The 22,025-nt window shown below is 35.9% G+C and overlaps 1 protein-coding gene across 3 annotated transcripts in view; it reads right to left on the bottom strand.

The window, feature by feature from the left end:
• The window catches only part of LOC149785627 (putative RNA-binding protein 46), a 136,010-nt gene extending 131,365 nt beyond the window's left edge, over positions 1 to 4,645 (bottom strand). For all 3 annotated transcript variants that reach the window (XM_089979444.1, XM_089979446.1, XM_089979445.1), the window contains exon 1: positions 3,880 to 4,645. In XM_089979444.1, coding sequence (XP_089835570.1) covers positions 3,880 to 4,575 — 696 coding nt within the window. In that variant the 5' untranslated portion in view covers positions 4,576 to 4,645. The remainder of the gene's footprint in view (positions 1 to 3,879) is intronic.
• Between the last annotated feature and the right edge of the window lie 17,380 nt (positions 4,646 to 22,025).

Below are 22,025 nucleotides of genomic sequence, written 5' to 3'. Positions count from 1 at the left end.
TGAGAGAGCCGGCAGCAAACATAGCAGTGAGCAACCACGTATTAAAACTGGAGCTAGCAACGGAAATTATTTCCCCTCCAGTAATGAGTGCACTAAGTGGTCTTTAACTCATAGTAGCCTCAGAGCACAGGAAAACTGTACAACCCTGCTCCTAATTTGGGATAATAACGACAAAAAGAAGAATTAGATGGAAACCTACAGCCCAGAAGACGTAGAGGGGGCAAAAGGCAGCAACAGAGGGAGCATACTCCACAGACCCAGACTGCAAGCAGGCCGCCCACTACAATCCACCAAGACAAACCCAAGCAGTCAACAGGACCAAATATAAATACAGGGACCAGTCCTATGAACATGACTGCTCAGGATAAAGTGACTCATGAATCACTTAAAAGATTAATTACTACACTGGAGACGTATGTGCGCAAAGCTGCCCACACCCCAGTTAAATCACCAACACCAACAAGGTAGGAAGTTCCACATGAAGACACAGATACGCTGGTAGCTGATTTGGAAATGTCTTCTTCTAGTGACAAAGAAGCAGAAGAAATAGTGGAAGAGGCAGAGGAAGAAGAAGAGGAAACTGACCCGGAACTAAAACGGAGCAAAGATATGGGACTAGAACCAGCGCTGGACAATGTGAGAAAGGCAGGACACTTTGTCAACACCGTAAATATCTAGCCTGGAGATTACTAGATACCAACAGACCCAGACTGGCGCAATGGCACTATGGAGTCAGGATTCTCTCACAATTCTACGAGAATGCCTTCACACACTATCCAATCTATCAACTAGTGGAAGCGGCAAACTACCTGTCTATGATAAAGTTACCACTTCCCAGATACCATCATACACAACAAGTGCAGCAAAAATTAAAGAAACAGATGAACGCTGGGGAACTTTCAACTAATCTGCCAAAATAGCCCTTATCAGGGCTCCAAATTGCCTTTTAATAAAGTGATTCCACTTTGGCTTGGAATCACCATCCAATAACACCAATACACTGATTCGAACCTTTATCCACCGCTTCAAAATTAGAATCTTAATTCACCTAACAGTGACCAATCTATTTGAAGTTGCTCAATTAATTAGAAATTTTAGGGTGTTTACAATGTACACTATGTACTACAATGATTTCGAACAGCTAGGAAGTAGGAAAATTTTAAGACTCCATCACTTTGAAAGAATTGCACAGGTGGCTTACACAGTATTGGGTTTATTTACTGTCCGGTAGTATAACTTGATTTGATTTGAACTAAAAGTATGACCTGGCATTTTGGGGCTGCTAGTGTAATGAGTTCAGTGTTTTGGATAAATTTATGAGTTGCTATATGTCCGTGTTAACTATATAAAACTAAATCTGACTAACAGTTGAACTTGGTTGTGTCAGGTATGTAAAATCAAATTTGATCAGGAGTTGAATCATTTGGCTAGTTTTCTGACTTGCATTAACTTGCACATGTCAGCTATGTAAGGCTGTATCCGAGTGGAGGTTGTATTCCTTGGCTGGTCTTCTAACTTGTTAGTGTTAGTTATGTAAACTCAAATTTGACTGGTAGCTGAATATTTTGGTTGATTTCTAACTTGCAATGGTTATATATGATAGGTAAAATCTGATCAGGTGTTGAATTCTTTGGCTAATAACTTGTTTAGTTCTTTAGTTGGAAATATCTTGTGGTATTTCCGATTGGAAATTGTATCTGAATGCAGCAGAGAAAACCAAAACACTCTAAACTATTTAGCAGATTACATTTCCACCTTGCCTCATCCAAACAGACTAATTAACAAATGTGACATTCACACATAAACAAAGAGTTGTAGTGGCACCATTCCTACAACACTGACCAATTAAGTATCCTGCCCATCAGGAATTAACAAGTTGCAAAAGCATATAGTTTGCGTATGCGACTATAATTTTTACTGATTGATCGATTGTTAGAGAGAACTTTTGAATTAGAATTTGGTACAGTAAAAAGAAACCATTAAAGAAATATGTAGCCTACACTTTTGTTTGCTCTACCAGATAATTCCCCAATGTAGCTGCCACCTACCCTACACAGCTACAACTCTTCACCACTCACAGATTTTATCACCAACTTGATGAAATATATCCATTACTGACAAGTGAATCTAAGCAAATATCCTCTCTGTAACAGTCTTGAGCCTACAGTAACCACCATCTAAGCATTGCCCATGAATTAAATTATGAAATATTATTAACAAGTTTAAATCAAGAGATAGAAGAATGTTTTAACACATTTTTGAATAATGCAATAATTGTGACCAATTAATGCTTTGTTTCATCATTCTTTTTTATTTATTTCAACATCTTCAATTAAAAGAATAGGTGTTTTAGCCGTTTTGTTTACCTCATTATCTATATAAATTTATGCAGCATTTATATTTTTACCTAGGTTTTCAATGCAAGTTATTTATGAAGCAACTAATAATTGCTTTTTGTTCTTGAGACTAATGGATAATACTGAAAATAAACATAACAGAAATGAAGCTTTTTTCTGAAGGATTATATTAAAATTAAACTCTTTCTGAATGAAATTAAGAGTCAGCAATAAATGTTTGCTATGTACGAGTAATAAGGCCAAACAAAACAAAGTGGTATTTGTTAGGTGCTACATCGACTATGAAAAAAGGGGGGTGGGGGTGTAATTCAAGTTTTAAAAATCTTGGGATTGCAATTCAAGTAACTGCTTTTTTACTAAAAGGAATGATTAGAAGTTGGGTTTTTTTTAATCCACCTGTAGCAGATGTTAGGGGGAGAAATTTAGTACCTAACAGAATATTGCAACAAGAATTTCTAAATGGTTTTTAAAAACATCATCGATGAAATCACTGAAAATCGGCCAAACTCAAACAGAAAGTCGTACACGAAATACTCGAATTTTCTTTTTCTTTTTGACAGTCTACCTTGTGAAAGTTTGCAAGATGCAAGGGTTTATTTTGGTATATGGGGGGGGGGGGTATTGCGGAAGTAATCATTAGTTATCCATAAAACAACTCTTATAAAGTAACTCTTGCACATGCTACGAGTAAAAACAAACAACTCTTATAAAGTAACTCTTGCACATGCTACGAGTAAAAACCATGTCAAAGATTATATATTTTTGCTAATTTGTCATTTCTGATGCCTTAACCGTAAAAAATATGCACATTTGTGAAAATAAAATGAAAGCTGAAATTTGGCCTGTTATGCTTATACGATACGAGAAATGTACGAAAAAATCGCCCAAAATTACAGAAATAAACAATTTTGTGGCTACTAGAGGCAAAATGTTCTGCAGCCTACACTATTCATATCAGGTTTTCATAAAGCTAGTGTCGATTATACTTTCAACCAACGGATATATATTCTGCTCTTCGATTCTAAATAACGATATACCACTGCCAGAAAAACAATCACAGCCTAGAGAAACAAATACAAAAGTACTTAAAATATCATAGAATGTTTCATAACAAAAGTGAAGCAGATGATCATAGCAAAATATTTAAAATTTTCAATCGATACTTAAAATTACTTTATTAGATGACGACAACTTAACGATACCACGCAAAGAATCTACATGGTCAGAATTTATAACCTGCTGTGTAATCAATGAACTCGAGCCCTGATAAGATGGCAAGTCAATACGCGAGAGCAAACATGATAAAGCAAGATTAGGAACGTTAAGCGGGGCCTCTGACAACGGTAAAATTTTCGCAGTCACACTCGTCCTCTTGTATATAGGTCAGTGTACATGCATTCTAATGCAGGCTTCAGAAAAAGACAAATTTGTAATTTATATGCAAATTACACAGAAGTAGATAAACAATTGCAGCGATAAAACCCATCACAAAGTAAAATGAAATAATTTCTGATTCGCTTACTTTATTCATAATTTCGTCATCCACATCTTGTTCTGGTTCTGCCCAGTCCACAGCTATCTGATGGCCCCAAAGCTGAATCCGTCCTGGGATGAGCTTTCTCCTGGCCATAGCAGCGGTCCTGTGGCTTACGTACTCCACAAACGCGAAGCCACGGTTTTTACTTTTGTCTACTGCACTGGGATACACAATAACATCCTTAACGCCTTCGGTTACTTTTTCCATCTCAACCAAAATTTCTCCCCTGGTTTTACTTTTGGGGATACCGCCCACAAAAAGTCTACAGTTGTCCACGCTGGGACACACCCCTAAGAAACGACCCTTTCTTATTTCGCAGTTGTTCATTTCTTTAACTGCTTTATTTGCGTCTTGTTTGTTGGTATACATGACAAACGCATATCCTCTATTTGATCCGCTAAAATCCATCATCAGTCTAAATTCATATATTTTTCCAATTCTGCTAAATGCGGGGACAAGTTCGTCTTCATAACAGTCCCGTGGTATCTTACCCACGAACACCTCACACCCCCTGGGTGGGGAAGGACCTTCCCAATCAGGAGGAGGCCCACCGTATTTCCTCTGTCCATTTTCCTGGATCATCGTATATCCAGTTTTCTCCATCAAAGCAATAAGGGCTGCCTCATTTGGGGCTCCGACAACACCCTGAGGTTTGTCTCCTCCTACCGTCGGTTTCCCCATTCCTCTAACACCCTAATGTCAATGCAGACGGCTCTTCTGGTCACATTGATAGCAGACGCTTTATCTGAGGTCATAGGTCCTTTACGCATGCGTTATGCGTACACTTCCGTTCACGTGCGGCTCTTTTAACAACATCAAACGACACACAAATTGTTTGATATCATCTGATTGTAACCGGTCGCATGCCTTTGAAATATAGCAAACCAAGCTTGTTTTGTTTTCGTAACAGTACACAGAGAAGGAGCAGCCTTACGAAAATATAGTGCACTTTTGGCTAAGTTATATGAAAAGTCGTTCATAACATTAATGTAGTGATTTTTTTTTTCCACAGAAAAACTTGCACAAAAGCGTAACTTTTATCGAATTTGTTTTTATTCAACAACGACTTTTTTTTTTAAAGATTTGTCTACCCAATACGTTCTCAAGTTAAAAAAAAAAGTATGCTCGCATTAGCGTTTAACGGCACTTGAGCACCAAAGTTATTTGGTGCCGAAACCGCGAAGCAAAATTCTAAAAATGTAAAATGAAAAATTGGAATAAAAATTTTTTTAAAAAAATTCTTTAATAATTGTAATTGTGAAGAAGTATAAAATTAAAAGATGGGGTTAGAATTCTATAAATGTATACATTTTATATTTAAAATGAGTAAATGCACAGACATGACCCATGAAACTTGTATAATAGTGAATTCCTTCATTTTTTTTTTTTCATTTTTTTTTTGCATTTTCAGTTGACAATTTTTAAAGTATTCGATAAATATATTATCGCTGTAAACTTTGCGTGTGTGTGTGTGTGTGTGATAGCTTTTCTTCGCACAACAACACTAAGCTATTAAAATGAAATGAAAGCCATTGAGATCATGGATGCCATAATATGTACTTTATATACCATACTTCAAGACGATAAATGGGGCCTCGAGTGGCCGAGTGGTCTAAAGCGCTCTCCGTTATGGATCACTGCCATCTCACCTCTGTCTGCGTGGGTTCGAGTCCAGGATTCGGCAAATGTGGATATGTGAGAAAGCATGCCAGTAGCTTCTCGTGGGTCGGTGGTTCTTCCCGGGGGTTTCCCGGGTTCTTCCTCCACCATTAATACTGGCCGCCATGCATAGCCTATCGTGTGCTGAAAAATGGCGTTAAGCCCCACAACAACAACAACAATCAAGACGATAAATCTCGCAAGCAGTTTGTTTCGGGCAAAGTATATGTAGCATACGAAAAATAAAAAAGAAGTAAATTCTATTCTAAAACCACCGTTTGGTGGTTTACAGCATAGCATCAACTTTTCTCCAGGTCATATTTCTTTATTGCAGAGAAAGCCAAGATCGTTCCAATGACTGAATGGTACTTTGCAAACACTGCGCCATCGTCGCTAAATAAGCGGAACTTACGAAGTTTTGACTGCATAATCTGGAAGGGACAGCAGAGTTGCAGTATCGTCCATTCCTATTCGTATCGCCGTTTATTACACTACTATTTCCCACCCCCACCCCCCGCCCTTTTAATCGACGGTTGTCACTTCGTCATTATAAACTGACAGCGACTTATCTGACTGTTCACGTCAAAATTCGGGGAAAAGAACTAGATACTTTTTTGCCGTTGAGCTAAGTACATGTATGCAATGGTGGATTTAGAGGATGTTAGGTCTGACCCCACTTTTCAAGTCGAAATAATAGACATTGCGCTGAATAAAAAGGAGGCTTTTATTTTAAGGAAATACATACCACTATTCCACATCCATCCAGGTGTGTAGTGTTGTGGGAACGGAGTTTCCCTTACTCTTTTGAGCGTTCCCTTACATTTCTTCGCTCAACACCCTCCACCCGCCGCACATCTGAGTAAAATGCGTTCCCTCACTTCTTTATTGCGCTCTCTTGTCTGTTTAGCGCTATACCATTACCATTAGATCCATCTGAAAACGGCGTAAAAGTTTTGTTTCACTATTGAACTCTGTGTGTGAGAGTGATTAAGATTTTTAAAGTAACTTAAACAATTTTAGTCATATCACTACGATGTTTGCTTTGTGGCAGTTCATAGTGTTGTCTTGCACTGGGGCATCATGCCGCATACATGTAGCATCATGTCCCACCCAGTCACATTATCCTGACACCAGACCGACCTGCCATAACACCTCTTAATGCAGAGCGCCAAGCGAGGCAGCTGCTAGTTTTTATAAATCTTTGGTATGACTCGGCCGAGGTTCGAACCCACGAACTCCCGCATCCGATGCGGATGTTCTTACCCTTAGGCTACCGGGGCGGTACAACTGAACTCTTCAACGGTATATAAATTAGAAGTGAACATGGCGCAGTCATATTTTTCTTTCCATTTTATTTGTATCCAATACGAGAACACAGTACACAGAAACTACAAAAATAAAGTAGCGCAGCGTAACGTTTTGTACCAACAATTTCGTGCAGGGATAATAATATGAAAATTAAAAGAGCAATGTTTCTGGAGCACCAATGAACCGAACACAAAATAAGAACTGCATTTTATTTTTGTAGAGACAAGTAATGATATAATCCATACTGCAGCAATTAACTGAACAAGTTCGAGCGAGATGATAGAAATATTTCATGAGTTAAACATGAAAGTAACAATATTGGTATCGAAAGATACTGTCTATTTTTTTTTTTTCTAAGTTTGGACGGGATAAAAGTGTGGTGGATGCTAGTTGTGGTACAGAAATACAATCGAGGAAAAAAAATTTTGATTTGTTGCCCTCAAATATAACCAGATTTATATTCAAATGTTTTAGAAATCATTCAGATTTACAGGTCGCATTCATTGATAACATCAAGTTAAGTGTATTCACCCTGATAGCTAGATAGTTCAAACAGACGGAAATTTTATTCACGTGTATCATCATCATCAACATTTCCATACCATTATAGTATCATAAGATTTCTCGGATACGCTTTCTACAGTGAGAAACGTGACCAAGGATTTGACAAACCGAAGAAACAAATTTATTGCTGAGATAGATGTATGGGCTGTTAAACTTAAAAAGCAGTGATTTGTTAAGGAAAAGAACTAATTTTCATTGCTTTTCTTACAAGCCAACCTTTACTAGTCCTACGTGTTCGAACAACTTCATATGAAACAAGTTAACCAGCAGCAGAAAAATGCTGGAATTATTGAGATTGTGCTCTGCTTGTGAACGACTTATTCCAACCAATACTTGCAGGGCACACTATTGTCCAGGAAAGAAACGATGCAAGCAGGGTCGGATTAAGGCTCACTAGTGCCCTAAGCACTGACAAATCTTGGTGCCCCCCCCCCCTTTCCACGTACACCTGGGAAGATAACCCTAGGGTGCACCATGATCAAGAAACAGAACATTATGATCAATTTGCACTAGTTTTATCAATTTTTTTTTTACAAATCTTCATTCGTTTTTTTTTCTTTTCACCCTTTTCTCAACTTTGTGGTGCCCCCTTTGGCCCTGGTGCCCTAAGCACGTGCTTAGTCTGCTTAATGGTTAACACGACCCTGGATGCAAGTGTTGTGTTCATTACATGGACAAAATAAGAGAATGAACTAGAGGAAGACATCAAGGAAGACAAAAACAAGAAGAAGAAAAAAAAAACTAATGGATTTTATCTTTTTTGATTTTGAATGTGCGTAAGAGACTGGCATTCGTGTTCCTAATTTGTGCCTAGCATATTGGGCTTGTGAGAATCCCATTATGATGATGCTATACTTTTTTTACTGTCCCAATTGTAGGAAGATTCCAGGAGGACGAGAACAAAAGTTTTTTTTACTATTTCCGATCGTGCCAAATGGAACTTAGACCCTAAACTTGGCGTGATTAGGACATCCAATCTAGCGGAGATTGCGATCGATATGCTACAGATATGGGTCACAATTTCTCGGGATATGATGGACAATATCTTTGGAAATATTATTCAGAACAAGACACCGAATGTCCATGAATGGAGCCAAACTCATCTATATGAAAGTTAGACAAGTGTAGTTTTAAGATTCCCTGAGTGAAGAGGCAATACTTTTGAGTAGAATGCCTCAAACGTTTGTAACGACAGAAATGGTCCCATAGGTTATTTTCCACTTTTTTAATACCGAAAATAATCAGCGCGTTGTGTTCCGCCACCTGCCTGACGTTCGACACATCTTACCCCGACGAAATGCACATACAACAACGAGAAGTATTGTACGCTCAGTGTCAAATGTCAAACATCACTCTCAGACCCGATTGATGTTTGACAAGAAATGTTATTATAATACCGATCTGATATAGATATTGTACCCCGTTACTTCTCGAACATTTCGACGATTATTTGGAGATCAAGAAGGTATTGATCCTTTAAAGGAAGCTTCTACCATCGTTAAAGCATTCGGATTAGTCTGTCGAAAGAAGTTCATGCACGAGAACAATCTAGTCATCATACCCCTCGGTCCTATCACTCAGTCAGCCGTCCATATTCCGCCAAAGCATTGTGCTGGCTCTATTACTTCTGTAAAAGTGAAGACAAATGGGGGGGGGGGGAGGGGAAAGAAAACTGGAAGTTGGAATTTAGGGAAAAAAACATATCGCCTTCGAATTTCAAGGATGCTTTTTTCACGGAAGACCGACGTGTTTGCCTGAACGAAACATGGAAAGTCCTCTTTCAGAGTTTACCATCGAGGAATTGAACGAGCGATGCCTGATGTTAATAGGACAGGAATACCAAATGAAAGAAATGTAGGAACAGTAGTAAGATCGACGTTTCAAATCCTATACAGACTTTAAAAAGATTTCTGAAAGTTACGATGTGATGCACAAAGTTTGAATCAACGCATTTGTCGTAGGACGAACGAGTGTGACATGCTTCCTGGATGACGTGGACGACTCTCAAAGAGACAAATAAAACCATGGATGTTTGTTCTTTGTATCCTTCTGTGTGCCAATATACTCAATTTCCTACAGGGCATCCTGAATCATTACCGAAAACATTGACGGGTAACACTTTCATAAGTACCAGGGTTTGATTAAATGCAAAGTCTTCCCTCCAACTCATTTCTATCATCATCGCACCATCATTGCCAATAAAAACTGATGCTTTCTTCACGCCATACGTGTCCTGAAACATGTAATCACGACCAACCATGCTACCACAAGGATGGAGAATGACCTTTGTCTTATGTTACGTGAGTAAGCTCGAATAAACAATAACACAAGAAAGATTGAAAACAGTAAGCTATGAAAAATATACCAGATAATTTATTTCCCTGGAGAAATACTGTAAAAATGAAACAAAAAAATAATACGAAAACTTACGGTTTCCAGAATCAAATCCAAAAATAATACAAGAATAATCCACGAATAAAATTTTTGAAGTCCTAATATTGAAATATTCTAATGATTCCAAGTTCGAGTCCCGACGAAGAATCCAAGATGGAAGGCGATGACGTATCCTGTAGCCTGCACTGTGTTGACGTCTACAGTTCCTTGTAGAAACATAATAATTATTCCTCCGGTCTCGGAAATTCAAATAAAATTTTCAAGAAAGGTCCTTTTTCAAGAATTCTGTATGAATACAATAATATTTTCTTAGAAACGAATTAATGTTTTAGAGTCCAAGTAATCAGAAGAAGAAACTTAACAAATAACTCAAAAACTCAAAACTTCAATGCTGCACACAACAGAAGAAAACAATTTGACATCAACTGTTTAAAAGCCCCCTCCCCCACGACTCTCTCTCTCTCTCTCTAAACATCACTACTAATACTAGGTATTTCGCAATTTCGGAAATGCCTAATTGCGAAATAGAGGATGACGTGATCATGTTTACATGTAAAAGTCACATAGCTCCTATATGTCCTTGATAAGAACCAATCATTTTACTCCAAGAAAAAGTTGTTTACTTGACCATCAATCAAGGCCAGGAACTGTCAAAAATAGAAACAAGTGTTTCTATTGTTAGGTATCTAAGGAAAACTCAAGTCAAACTGAATTTTTTGGAAAGTATCAAATTCCGAGTAAACAAAAATTACATTACATTACATTGACATGTAAAGAAAATAAAAAGATTCCCAAACTCACTATCAAATCAAATCCAACACAACTTAAATCAAATATAAATTAAATCAAATATACGTAATATTTGTCAGGAACTTGGTTAGGAGTCGAATTGTTTCGTGCTGTGAATTGTGGATATCAGCTGTTAAAAGTAGACGGCATTTGAGACCTTCCCACATCACAGAACAATACTAGCCGGACAACGGCCACAAAATTTGTTCTCAGGCTACGCTAACGAATTTCTCCAACTAAAACAAGAAACTAATAATCCATATTAGTGTCAGGCTCCAGAAAACAAAGAGAAATTCAAAGAACTATACCGATCCTTAGAAGGCATATATTTGGAAGACGTGAAACAGAACGAAGGAAGACGATCATTTGCTAAAGTCATGTTAAATTGTTTGTCGGGATAATTGGGACAACGTCTGATATTACCAAATACATAATACTTGGCAGATCCAATTTGCTACTTTCAACTGGTGGACGAGAAAGGAAAACTCATGAAACACATGGATAGGATTCGTAAATATTTGATTTTGGTCAGTTGCGAAGAAGAGACAGAGTTTTAACCTCCAGACGCGTTTGTAAATGTCATCATTGCAGTCTTTGTGACAGCCAATGCTCATTTAATTCTAAGATGCCTTAGAACATATCGGAAATTGAGACCTTTACTTTGACACCGAAAATTGTATGTATATCCATTACCGACGTAGCCATCACCTAGAAAACGAAGGGGACCATTTAAGTGTATGGTCGGACGAGCACCTAGGAGACGCGATTGTTAGTTTTGTTAGCCAGGGCCCCCCAAAATACTGATACCAATACGGAGATCGACAAGGAGAAATTTATACCAAATGCAAAGTCAAAGGACTGACACTCAACTATCGATCGAGCAAAGTAGTCAACTTTGACGTCTTGAAAAAACCTTTGCAGTCCGGACAAGATCCTCTTGAAAGATCCTTTGCAGTACGGACAAGATCGAGACTTTCGCCGGAAAATATTATATCTACAAAATAACCAGATCGTCAGTCGACCTTTAGAAAAAGTCACTTAGATTGTGTACCAGAAGTGAGTGTCACTTCCGAAGCAGAATACTTTACAGTACGGACACGCCGACCTCCTACATAAAAAGGGGAAGGTTCCAAGACCAACAGTTCACTGTAACTACAAACGAGGAAGAAGATAAATAATTCAACACAACACCATGTGAGGGACCCACAATGAAATCCAGGTTAAAATCTGAGACCAGCACATTTTCGCCGATACTGACGAATGAAACATAGTAAACGAGTGAGGGGGTCACTACAGACTTCAAGTTCGATCACGAACTCGAGTACGATGCTGTGCCATGCAACCATGGTGATGCCCTACCCTGCTACATCAGCGATGCTGGACGAACTTGCTGCTTCTCTTCTACCATCAAAAGCGATACCATTTGTGTGCCTTACCGCTCAACCAGCGAAAGCGATGCTGCACGAGCTTTCTGGTTTATTGGTAAAAGTGATGCCATGCGTGTACCTAAGGATCGCATCGACGCATCGATGCACTTGCAAACCACTCCAGATACCATTAACTCATCGAGATGTACCATTCAAATAAGACTATACATTTCCTGTGGCTTTGCCTGGCTATTATGACTCGGAAAATCAATTCCAAACGTTCAAAGGGAAATGGCTTGTTATGTATATTTGATTTAATTTATATTTGATTTAATTTATTTGCTTGTAAGTTTGTTTTTTTTTTTAAAATAATTTTTTAATTTCATTATACGGCAGAATAATGTAATTTTGTTTACTAAGAATTTGATATTTTCCAGAAATTAGTTTGACCTTAGAGTTAATTGTAAAAACCGAACTTTGTGTCTTATGTTGACCTAGTTCCCGACCATAATTCAGAAATCATTGTGACAAGTAAACAACTTCTTAATTTTATCTTATTCTTAGAGTAAAATGATTATTTTTTTTTCAAGGTCATACTGGGACTACCGTACTTTTAGATGTAAATACGTCTCGAAGATTCTGGAAAGTTTACCCTCGTCCAGGAGTCTTTTTGCGTTTCAAGTTACTGTAGAATCTTTGTTTATAGAGATATTTCTCAGCCGGGGCTTTTTCTTTACACTGGAAAGTGTCTGTTGTGTCAGTTGGAGTTACAATTTAATTTTTATTCAGATTGCTTTGATTCTAAATGATTAATTCTTTTTCCTGGAAATATTTGAGTGCTCATACAGAATTCTTGGACAAAGACATTTATTTAAATTTTATTCGGAATTCGAACACCGGTATATTATTTTCTGTGGTTCACAAAGGACTGTAAACATCAGCACTATACTGAGTACAGTATACATCATCGCCTTCTATTTTGGATTTTTCGTCGGGACTCAAACTTAAATTCATTAGAACATTTCATTACTAGGACTTCTAAAATTTAACTCGTGGATTATTCTTGGATTATTTTTGGATTTGATTCTTAAAAACTGAAAGTTCTTATTTTTTTAATTTTTCCAGCGTTTTTTCCAGGGAAATAAATTATTTGTTAAAATTTTCAAAACATGTTGTTTTCACTCTTTTTTGTTACTGTTTATTCGAGACTAAACACGTAACATAAGAGGCTTAACTATCTGGAAGGACATACTCCGAAATCTTAGGTCAGAGCTGGATATATATACTCGGGAGAATGAGATAAGGTACAATGTCTCAGTTCTGGTGTGACACTTCACAACTGGAAGTATAAAAGTATAAAGATTGAGCTTAGTACATAGAGCATGCCAGATGACCTCCGCATTGCCACTGCCTTGCATTGGTAGTTCCGAAATAATACGATCCTCATGGATACTTTCGAACAGAGCCTGAGATGACTCATTCACAGTTTGTACAAATGCAATGTAACGCAAAGAACAATAATATCCTTTGTGACATAGACTTTTTAACTACTGGTAGCTGAAGGACACATGGTACTAATGAGATCGAAAAATGGAAACCAGCCTGGAAATGGATGAATATAAAATAGAGTATAGATGGGTTTGGCTGACCAGGATTGGTTAATAATGTAAGTTGTGTTTTAGGAAAAAGAATCTTTTGAGAGCTTATCATAGTTGTAAGTGAAAAAAAAATAGAGACATTGTTTTATTGATGGAATTTCAGTCCTTTAACAGTCTTGAGTTTGGAACACTCATTGCTAAAAATTAGCACCTGACTCTTTGGTGCGGAATTGAAAGCACATGTTTGAGACACAAGCAGGTCCAGAAAATGCCGCGGCTCATATCCTTTCCTCAACACAGAAGCTGACATCCAGGTTTTATCTATACTGATAAATAAAGGTTTGTTCATGAGCACTAAAAAATGTTAAGTTATTGAATTTTTAATATCATGGTGTTTACATAGGTTTACTATGGGAACTAACTTAGTACCGTGAATCCTGAAGGCTGAAAGTGGGTTGATTTCTTTGAAAGTGTTCAGATGATCAGAAACCAACCAACTCCCAACGACTCTAAAGAAATTCGATGAAACAATCCCTCTATTTTCAAAGTAACAATACTACAAAGCGTTCTTTAAGCGGATGAAGACTTAGAGGATTATCACAGTCGTGTAGAAGAAGTGTTACCTCAATGCGAGACTTCTTCAATACGAGTGGTATGTGTGTTAATAACTAAACAATGTATGTTTCACAGTGGCTTTATCTGACTATTATGACTTTGAAAATCGATTTCAAACTTTCAAAGGGAAATGGCCTAAATATCCGAAAGGACCTACACACGAATCTTTATCCAGAGCTAGATATATCTTCTTGTGAGAATGAGATAAATGCAGTTTTCAATTATGGTGCGAGTCCAAGGGGTGAAACGGTTCATTGATATATCGCTGCATCGATACTTTTGCTGTACCGATATATCAATACAATGGGTGGAAAATCGCTCTTTCATAATACAGTTTGTCAATACCAATCAAAAGTCATGGTTTGGAATTTTTACTTAATACAGCGATTTATTTTCATTATGAAGGACAGGGTCATGTTTGTCACCGATAATCCAAGTATCGTCTACTTCCTTAATAAACTTTACTCTGAAAATATATCTTCGATTGTCGAGATAATTAATAAGCCTCGATGCTCGTTGGTCGTTAATTGTAGCAGCGACACCATCGGTGTTGCTTATGATTTTAAACGTTGACCACACGAGTTGCGCCATCTATACGAAGTTCATTTTTAGCATTAGGAATACTTTCAATCAAAGTTTCCGTTGCATCAATCAGAGCACGTCTTCGTGGGTCAGGGTTTCTTCTATCAAGATTGAATCTATATTTAGAAAGTTTAATTTTAATCGTTGTTAATTCATCCATATTGTATTTAAGACATATATATTGTGAAGCGTCGAATTTATCGCATTTAAGCCAGAAACGTCTTTGTGAAGGGTCACTTCGACCTTTGTTCGTCCATTCCCCAATGTCAGTGTAAACTTCAAAAGGGCAGCATTCGAACTCGTTGAAATTGACCGTGGTGTCTTAACATGGTCCTTAGAAAGTAAACATTTGAGCTACCAACCATAACCGCATGGTAGGAACCTGTGTCCACTTATCATTTTTTCAAAGGGAACTTGTTACGTAGTGTGTTTCACATATTCCGAGCTGTCTAAAGCTGATGAAAGGAATTATTTCTTTGGGAAAAATTAGGGGACGCTGCATACAATTGGGCAGAATAAATTGAGGCGTACACTTTAGAAGCAATCAGACTTTAAAGTGACGACCTTAGTCGAAATTCTTAAGTCTGAAAATCTCCTGAAAGAGGAAGAGAGTCTTAACTCCGTGGGAAGTCTAAAGAGAATAGTGCTTTCCTCGTAAGCAAAAAAGGGACCATGTGACCATCTTGTTAAAAGAAAGACAGGTCTTAGTGCTAGCACGCACAAGTTCTGAAAGAGAAGAGCAATAAGGAAGTTTTGAAAGAGAACAGCAATAAGGTACGCACTTTTAGTTTCACGTAATATTCTATTATTTGATTGTTTGTTTTATGCAAATGTGTCTGCAATTACTAGGTTTCCATATTATGTGTCGTTTATTCAATTTCACGGAAATGTGTTGATGCTAGAGTTGTTATGCAATTTATTCTATTCAATTTCGTGGAACGTGCTGATACTAGAGTTATTATGCAATTTATTTTATTCAATTTCATGGAAAGTGTTGATGCTAGAATTGTTATGCAATTTTCCTTTTAATTTTACAGTTATTAGTTCAATGGTAGAGTTGATTGCATGCGATCCAAATGTTCATATGTGGAGGATTTCATAGGGATATGAAATAACGTCCTTTGTTAGGACGATATAGAATATCGTGAGTTAACGATACTTACCTAATTATATCTGATTTTGTAATGTTTGAATAATCTTGTAGGTTAAGGATATCTGTGAGTTACAATTTGTGAATTTCATGCAATAGTAATTGAACATGTAGTAGTATATGTAAAAGAATACGGTAATATTCGATAGACGCTCACGTGATAATTTAAGTCCTGCCGCTGGAAGCAAGGCCAATGTCCTACCGTACTAAGTCAGAATTTACGCAGTGTGTTGATAGCCAACATGCTCTGAGTAACTTAAGTGAATTTTATGTACGTCTTAGAGAGTGGGATACACAGAAATTTAGGGGTAATTTTGTCCTTTTATTAACAGTTTCTGGGAGAGAGAGAGACGGGACAGTCTGAAGACAGAAGTCTGAGAAAAGTAAGGATGATCTCAGAATAAAAGGACCAGGAAGTCCAAATAGGGACAAAGCATAGAGCTTTGGAAAGATGTACTAGGAGGACGTTGGTATACGGTCAAGGAACGGAAGGTGATGCTAATCGACCATGGACATTGCGCTCATTTCACAACTCGTTATGATGATGAAATAAATCCAAATTGGACGCTCCTGTTAAATTCTATTGATATAATCTAACTTGAATTGGAATTGCTGTTATTAATTTATTCTAATTAAATTTTTTATTTTCTTGTCAAAGGGGGCTCGTATTGGTTTATTATTTCCCAGTATCCTCGCTCAGTCCTGTGTTGAAATTCCATTCTTCTTTTACTCCCACCGAGCTATAATATCGAGGGTGGTCATCCTATAGATAATGCCAGCCAAATCCAATTAACCACCCCTCCTACTTGGAGGGAACGCTACACACACACACACACACACACGCGCGCGCGCGCACGCACGCATATATATATATATATATATATATATATATATATATATATATATATATATATATATATATATATATATATATATATATATATATATATATATATATATATATATATATATATATATATATACACAATGATTCAAACAAAGAATAAATGAAAATGGCTTATAATAGGCTTTACAACTCGCTGTAACAAAGCCTGCATAAATGAATTCTGCAGATATAATTTACCAAGTGTACGGAGAAGGAGTTTGAAGTATGGTGTTGGAATTAGTGGAAACACGCAGTTGTGTGTGCAATGTGGTGGTGAAAATTACAGAGAACTGAAAAGATTTCATGATTAAAAAAAATATCACCGAAAATGAAAAAGTTATAAGAAACGCTGAGGACTATCTAGATAGATATTCAAATAATGATTTAGACAAATCATTCTTTAAACAAATGATATTATTATATAAATGGAGCAAAATGAATTTGTGACACATCCTATCGTCAAGAATTACGAGGCATCTCCTGATGGTGTAATCAGGCACTGTCGACTAAAAGACCTTTATTTACGAGTTCAGTCAGTCTGGAAGTACATCGGGAATTAAGAGATGTAAGTGAAATAATTTTTTAGCAATCTAGAGGTTGTGTTTTTACGCTATATTACACAATTGCATTATATCGTCCTGGTTGAGGAATACGATATATATATATATATATATATATATATATATATATATATATATATATATATATATATATATATATATATATATATATATATATATATATATATATATATATATATATATATATATATATATATATATATATATATATATATATATATATATATATATATGAATTACGAAAATATTAATGATATCATATCTCCAATTAAAAAATTAAAAAAAGACGACAATTTTTTTTACTTGATCCAGAAAAAATTTATTTGTGATTTTGAATTATTACAAGCCCTTAAATTTGAAGATAGATACACTGCCAGCTGAATATAGATTTTCAAAGCAAATCAAGCAGGCTATGTTCCAATCTTTCGTTACTGTGGAAGACACATAGGTTAAAAACTTCGTATCTCTCTCAAGCGTGGTTGAGAAAATTAGATCAGAATTAGCTCAGGAATACGAAACGAAAAAATGATAACATGCGCGTGAAGAAGTTGAAAACATTCATGTCTGATAAGAATGACAAAGTTATTAATGAAAATAATAAAGGGGATTTTGAAACTGAAAGTAGTGACGAAAGCGAAAGTTAATATTTATTCTGCAATATTTATTCAGATTATAATATGTATCCTCGACTTTGTCAAGGGATTCAGATTTTTTATTCTACTTTATTATTATTATGTAATTTTTTTTCCTGTTATTCAGGAGATTTTTATTATTTTAGTACTATTTATCCAATCAAAAATTATAAAATCTAACTGTGTTTCATTATTTTCGTACCATTTACCCCATTAAAATGATAAAATCTAACGAACTTTCATTAGTATAGTACTATTTACCTAAAAAAATCTGTAAAAAAATAAATTCTGTTACAAAATATATATTTGTTTATGAAATTATTTTATACAATCTTTTTTCGATGAGACTTTTTGATTTATCCCGTCTTATTGAAATTGTTTGATAATTTGAAAATACCCTGACATAAATTAAGGTCTTACGTAGAGATTTATATTCAGATTTTCATTTATTAAATCAATTAAGTGTCCGGATTGGTCAGTCAGTTTGAAATGTATTCTTGATAATAACGGATTATGACACCATATATAAACAGGATTAATAGGCTCTTGTACGATCAAATATTCAGGAGGTACTTGCGGTGTAAATGTATATAAAATATATCTTTGCTGAGCCTGACTGGATTTTTCAAGATCTATTTGATAGCTGCCATCAACTGCATCACATACAAGATTGACTTCCATTGTTGATGTTACATTTACAATTCCCGGTGATATATGTCTGCCGCCATCATACGGATCATTGTTATATCTGAGATAAGATGCTGGAAGATAATGTTTTTTCTTCTTCTCCATGACTCAACAGTTTTTGGAAAGTTTTTATTGATAAGATCGTTGACTGATTTTGTTATTTATTCGGCGTTAAATCCTTCCAGTATAAATGTTGGTAATTCCGGTTCGTTTATTTTATAATAACTGAGAAACAGTATATTCTTCTCCGAAGATTACAGATTCAGTAATTATTGAATTAGGATACTCAAGGTCTGATGTAATTTGATTTAGGTGTTGTATCGTTTCAATGATTTGTTGTTTTACGTCGTTATTGTAATATTGTGTGACACTAGGAAATAAATTTTGCAAAGTCGCGAATGTAATTTTAATTCTATTAGCACATGATTTAATAAATTCTTCGTTCGGAATATCAGTGTAATCTTTAACAGTAAATAAGTCTTTTGGTGGAGAAGGAATTTCAACCGAACCATCACGACCAATAAATAAATGTTTTGGTGGGTTAGAATTTTTTATATATCATATTTAGCGTAATAAAATACATTATTCCACGGATATCTTTTTCGATATTCTGGAGTTGTTATAACTGTTTTTTTTTGTCTGTGAGGAATTCATTTAACTATGGTTTTGGCGCTCCTTGATATTCAGGTGGAATTTCAGGCCAACCTAAAACAGACCGGAATGACGACTGATAAATAGCAACAACACAATTTTGCGAATATATTTTTTATCGCGGCTGATAAAGTTGGTTCGCGAGCTGTTATAGCCATTTTTTTTTTATTCTATTCCCGTTATAGATTTGCTTCTGCGCTGGAATTCATCGTTGATTTGTTCAATTTGATAATTACCTGTTGGAGTAACGTTAACGTGCCAAGCAGGAGTTTCGTCAGCTTTATTTTTATTTGCAAATAAATACAAGCGAATTATCGCCTGTAATCCACCGAATGATTTTGTCTAATATTTGGCCAGCTGTAATATTCTCGTGATTGTGCTAGCGCTTTTTCTTTCGCTGGAATGGCAGTTGGAAAGTTAACACTAAATTCTGGATTAGTTGAGCTTACCGATATCATCGTTGTTTTCGACGGACTTTGTGTTAACGACAATCTGTTGTAGTAATTCTTTCGGAGTTGACATTATTATCAGTATTATTATTTAAATCAGACGTGGATTTTATCACAGTCATTGCTTCATTATAGATTTTAATCATCTCCGTGAACTCAAAGTCTGATATTTTTCCACCACTAAGGCTTAACGATGATAATTTGGAGTATGCTAACGTCGCTGTATGTAATTATATAATCATGAAATTTTATGTTTGTAAACGTGCATAATTTTTTGGCGATGAAATTAAGAAGGACTGCAATTGTTGCAGCTGAAACACATACTGTGACAACTACTTGGTGCCATCACTAGCGATGGTGTTATTGTTCATAATAATACACCGGTCCCAGCAATAATAGCAGACGCAGAATATACAATTATGTCAACGACAACTACACGTCTGCGATATTTTTTACTTTCACTGTATATTCGTCAACGATATTTTTAGTTTTGTTGCCATTCATGTGCTTGATTATATCAAAACGTTGAACATTGATTGGAATGATCATCATATTTTAATTATTTAGTAATCAATTTTTAGGTGTTTTAGCGACAAATTCCATGAACCACCATTAAGACGCTATGGTTAATTTTTTTTAATCAGATGATTCCAGCATAAACGTTTCTTTGTCTTCTTTATTTAACACAATAGACACGGTTCCAGAAACACTATCGGTTGAATGACGCCAGGGATACGTGTTAAAAATACTAAATACGGACAGCCTATACATAACAGTGACTTTTGTAGTATATTTGATATTATTATTTTGCTGTGACCATGTTGAGAATTTTGATGACACCGTGAATACCACGTTGATAATCTGTTTGTGGAGAATTTTAATCAGATGAAATATTTTAACGATATCAGGAAGTCTACTTACAACATCTTCTAGTTTTTTCCTTCTAATATCATTGATATTACTCTGCGCTGTCGTGATCAGCTCTGAAAATGATTTAGGTTCTCTGATTACACCTAATCGTTTATTAATAGTTTCAATGTCTGACAAAGCTGTTTTAATATCGCCAAGTTTTACGCCAACAGTCAGCAGAATTTCAAAGAAATGATCTGCGATTTTATTGAGTTTTTGAAAGTTTATATGAAGATTTAAAAACATCATTACATAAATGTCATACTCAGCATGCAACGTTTTTAATGTAGTATCTACTGTATTATAGCTGTTGTCCACATATTTGTTTTTGTTGCGGCATCAGATGTTTGATCTCTTAAAACAACTATTTTATTTCCATTCATGCTGAGTTCACCTGTCATTGTATCAGCGGTAGATCGTAAACGATTAGCAACACGTTTAGTAATTTAATTTCTAATAGTTGTGATTGATATATCTGAGTCTCTGATTCTACCGCCGTTAGTAAATACTGGAATGTTATCTGTAGTAGCACCGAGAACTCTATGAAGTGTATCATTCCATTTAATATTACTCGTCTTTAAAACACCGTATTTATCCTGAAAAATAACAACTTCATATCGGTCAACTCAAGAGAGGTTCAAAATATCGGCAAGTTCATTTTTAGTCGCGTAATTTGACAAATCAATATCATCTCTTTTGTTCGTGCCTTTGGTAGAAGAAGATCTTCCATAAATATATACCAATATCCTTTAAGATCTGTTTAAAACGATTGGCGGCTACTTGTAAACTCGTGTACGACTTTATGAGGCGGTAATGTTGATGAAGATATAGCGCTGAGTACAGCAATTACTTCACGGCCACATATTGGTGGATCGGTTATTGTTTGTGTTGGTAATGTTAAATACCAGACTGGAGATTTTATTGTGCTTACGTAATTTAAAAATTCTTTTGGTGGAGCCAACCCATACGAAGCAAAACAAATAATTCCACTTGGATCAGTCGCATATACCACCCTATTGAGTGCCAGGACCAGAATCATTATCTAGATTAATGATACCATTTTCAATATTGTTTGATTGTTTTGGTAATTGACCACGCATAAAAACACCTCTAAAATTTGATATATTTAAGTTTTTAGCACATTAAGTAAATCCAAATTTGACATTGGACGGACTAACGAAGTATTCCTGGATGTCTCAGACCTCTTCCGTATCAATAAGGGGTTCCTGGAAGTCTTAGACCTTTCTCTCTTCTTTTTAAAAATACCTTTCATTTTATTTTATCTATTGCTAAATCAGTAAGTTTACCAG

Source organism: Sinohyriopsis cumingii, chromosome 13, assembly GCF_028554795.1.
Source record: "Sinohyriopsis cumingii isolate HCF-2022 chromosome 13, ASM2855479v2, whole genome shotgun sequence".
Taxonomy (NCBI): domain Eukaryota; kingdom Metazoa; phylum Mollusca; class Bivalvia; order Unionida; family Unionidae; genus Sinohyriopsis; species Sinohyriopsis cumingii.
Note: the sequence above shows the minus strand (reverse complement) of the source record. Positions and strands in the feature narration are given on the sequence as shown.